The following is a 3,999-nucleotide window of genomic DNA, read 5'->3' as shown; positions in this document are numbered from 1 at the left end:
TAAGGCGCACAGCCCACGCAGACCAGCCAAGCGCCCCCTTCCACCTGCTTAGCGCCACTAAGCCCCGCCCCTGAGGGTTTGCCGAGAGCGCCTGCGCCACGCAGCGGGAGGGTCTCGTGCAAAGAGTTCTGGGACTAGTAGTCCATGTTCCTTCTGCCTCCGGCATTCAATAAAAAGAAATAACCATGTAAATGAGATATCCCTGAATTTCATACAAATTAAATAAGACGTAGATTCTGAGAAGTGGTGCAAATTGTTGTTTTCAGCGGAGAGGCGCCAGCCTCGGACCAGGCGCTGGGCAGACAGCCGCAGGGGTCCTAGGATGGGCGGGGCTTGCTCGCGGTGGCTTGTGGGTCCTTCCTGTACGCCTTCCCTCTTTCGCTCAGGCCCGTGGCGCCGGCAGGATGGGTGAGTAGTCCTTGCTCGGTTTGAGGGAGCCGCAAACGTGAGTTGGGGGGTCGGGGGCGAGCGGGCGGATAGGAGCGGAGCGGGGAGGACCCATGAGGGCGGCCGAGGAAGCGCCGCTCCCGCGGGCACATGGCCAGAAGCCGGAGCATGCGGCTCAGGCCACGGAGCTCATGGGAGCTGCGTGGCCGCACGGCCGATGAGCTTGGGCGTGGGGCCTGATTCCTGTGGGAAAATACACCCGTTGGAGCGCTTGTGCCCACCTGTTAGTTGATTTAAGAGTGTTGGACTATGTGCAAGGATCTGATGCAAGAACTTACCCACTTGAAGCAGGTGGGGTTAGAGTCTTACAAGATGTAAGATAAGACTTGGGCGCCTTTGCGGGGCAAGTAAGGTGATTTTGGTTTTTAGGCAAGTGTCGCGGCCTTCGTACTGCCAGGAAGCTCCGGAGCCACCGACGAGATCAGAAGTGGCACGATAAACAGTACAAGAAAGCTCATTTGGGCACAGCCCTGAAGGCCAACCCTTTCGGAGGCGCTTCCCATGCGAAGGGAATCGTGCTGGAAAAAGTGTAAGTGAAAGTCCGCTGTGTCTTCTTTCAAGTTTGCCTCCTAGGGTGACGCGAATGCACTGAACCACGTCGTGGTGTGAATTCTAGGTCTTTGCGTAGCCGCAGTATACTTGAGAGTTGGTAACATGACGGTCCAGACGTTTGGTAACCAAGGTTTTTAATCTTAACATTAGCTTGGAAGGAATTGGGGGAGGAAGTAATAATGAAGTAAAGGACAAATCTTGGTGTATGTGGGAACTGTTGTAAGCACTTGGCACCCATGATCTTGTTAAATGTTTGCAACCAAGTCACATCTTTGCACATCAGAAAACGTAGGTGTTTCTTGCCTGAGCCGTACAGCTAAAGGTGAATCACATGCATTTACAGTAGTCTGATGTTTTTGACTATTTTATATGGTCCAATCAAGTTTAATGGTGGTCAGGATTTAAATCCAGAATTTCTAGTTCTTGTTTCTTATTTTACAACCATAAAGGGGCCAATTTCTTCCATTGTGCTAATGACACTAAGACCAGAAAAACTTGGTTGAAATCACAGGAGTTTAGCAATTTCAGAATACACCAGGTAGAAACAGTACATTTCTAATGAGTTTTGTGCTTAATGAACTACAGTGTATCCCTTTTCAGAAGACCAACTCACACTTGTGCTGTTTCTGTTTCAGAGGGGTTGAAGCCAAACAGCCAAATTCTGCCATCAGGAAGTGTGTCAGGGTCCAGCTGATCAAGAATGGCAAAAAAATCACAGCCTTTGTACCCAATGATGGTTGTTTGAATTTTATTGAGGTAAGGGTTTCAGTCTGTTGTAGTTCTGTTCGTGGGGTGGTTTCCTCCAGTTATTTTATACGGTGAGTATTTTTAGTGATTGCCACCGACACCAGAATAAACTGTGTATTTTATTCCAGGAAAACGATGAAGTTCTGGTTGCTGGATTTGGTCGCAAAGGTCATGCTGTTGGTGACATTCCTGGAGTTCGCTTCAAGGTTGTCAAAGTAGCCAATGTCTCTCTTTTGGCCTTATACAAAGGCAAGAAGGAAAGACCCAGATCATAAGTTTTGATGGTGAAAACACAGTAGTAATAAATTTTCATATGTGTAAAATGTGTTTGTGTCTTATTTTCCTTACCACAGACATGTATTGTATGACTTGCCAATTTTAGGAGAATGGGAAAACAATTCAGGATTCTGAGTATATGGGATTCATAACAGTTTTCTCCCCATCCATTCAATAAACAAAATAACAGTAAATCTGGAATAAATAAATATATATTATTCCTATGTAGAGGGCTTTAAAAATAATCACTCAACTGGTGTGAATGGCCTTGGGAACCCTTGGATACATCTTCCTGGGACCAATGATAAATACTGCCCTCAAGTTGCTCCCTGCTCTTGTGTTTCTCGAGTACCTAAAGGTCAGTATCTGTGTTGTAGCTTCTGTCGTTTTGATAGCAAATGTAGGCATTGGGTGATTTAACGGAAGTGAATGCCAGCCAGATTAAAGGCATAGGGAAAGCTTGTTGGAGGGAAGACCAGGTATGCAAAGCTTGTGTTCTGTGTCCTGAGCATGTCAGTAACTGATTGATTTTGACCTTTGACTTGACCCAATGTAAGGGAAATGATTAGGTAGGTACTGGTTAAGATGGGTTGTGTTTTGATAATTGTTGGAGTGCATGGGGGTTCACTGTCCATAAATTGTTTCAAACTTTTCATTGGAAAAAAATGGTGAAATCTCGTGTCTGAAATGAGGCTTATTAAGTCTTCAGTCTGAGAAACTGCTGTTAGTAGCAGTAAGTACAGGTTAATTTCTCTGAAGTCTAGTGTTAGGTTGGGTTTAGGGTTTTGGGAAAAAAGTTTTGACTTCCTATAAGATCAAGGTGAGTTTTTACAGGATACCTTGTGTCTCACCTGTCTTGCTCAAACCTGTATTCCTCATCCAGCTTGAGGAGGAGCCTGGCATATAACCTGCTGCTCTCTACTTGTTTATTGTTTCAAATGATGGTGTGATTATTTGTCTTTCCACATGAGTAGAGAGAGGCTGGCTTTTATCTTTAGATAGAACAGGAGGGAGAAGGGGGGAAAGAGGGAAGCATGGATGAGAGACACATCGATTGGTTGCCACCCACAGGACCCCAACTGGGGTTGGGAACAAACCGCAACCAAGGTACATGCCCTTAGCGGAAACCCAACCCGGCACACTGGTCCATGGGCCAACACTGACCACTGAGCCAAACCAGCTGGGGTGAGGCTGGCTTTTTTTAATGAATGTTTGAGATACCATTGTGTAAATTTATGACTGCCATGTTAATTTGATATTTTTATTTATTTTAGAGAGGAAGGGAGACGGAGAGATAGGACATAGATGTGAGAGAAACATCGTTTGGCCACATCCTGCATGCTCCCCCACGGGATCAGGCTCAAAACCTGGGCATGTATCCTGACCAGGAATCGAATGAGCAACCTCTTGGTGCATGGGTCAATACTCAACCACTGAGCCACACTGGCGGACTAATTTGATACTTTTAAGTATGGTAATTAGGCTGGCTGTACTTGATTTCCATCCCAGAACTTGTACTGTGTAGTTGCACATCACCGACAGATTTTTGATGGAGATTCAAAAGCAATTCAATGGAGGAAGATAGTGTGGACTTCCATTTGCAAAAAGTGGAGTTCAAAATTCCAGAGTGTATATAAAAATGTATTCAAAATGTACCACATATCTGACTATAAAATGTAAAGCTATAGAACTTGAAGGGGAAAACAGAACATCTTCGTGACTTAGGGTTAGATACAGAGTTCTTAGACATTGCACCAAAATCAGTCTACAAAAAAAAAAGGTAAGTTGGACTTAATCAGATTTAAAACTTTGCTCTGTAAAAGATCTTGGTAAGAGGATGAAAAGACAAACCACAGACTGGGAGAAATATTTGCAAGTCACATATCCATCAAAGGGTTTATATTCAAGATAGATAAACAATTCGACTCGAAAGTGGGAAAACAAATAGTTCTGTTACATAATGGGCAAGTGAACAGA

General features: G+C 44.7%; 1 protein-coding gene across 1 annotated transcript; it reads left to right on the top strand.

The window, feature by feature from the left end:
- Nucleotides 1–352: 352 nt before the first annotated feature.
- RPS23 (ribosomal protein S23) lies at nucleotides 353–2,069 on the top strand. Its single transcript, XM_036279922.1, has 4 exons — nucleotides 353–408; nucleotides 817–976; nucleotides 1,635–1,755; nucleotides 1,875–2,069. The coding sequence occupies exons 1-4, from the start codon at nucleotides 405–407 to the stop codon at nucleotides 2,019–2,021; spliced, it is 432 nt and encodes a 143-aa protein (XP_036135815.1). The 5' UTR covers nucleotides 353–404; the 3' UTR covers nucleotides 2,022–2,069.
- The last annotated feature ends 1,930 nt before the right edge of the window (nucleotides 2,070–3,999 follow it).

Source organism: Molossus molossus, unplaced genomic scaffold (assembly GCF_014108415.1).
Source record: "Molossus molossus isolate mMolMol1 unplaced genomic scaffold, mMolMol1.p scaffold_m16_p_3, whole genome shotgun sequence".
In the NCBI taxonomy this organism is placed as follows: Eukaryota; Metazoa; Chordata; class Mammalia; order Chiroptera; family Molossidae; genus Molossus; species Molossus molossus.
This window is presented reverse-complemented; position numbering and strand designations above follow the sequence as displayed.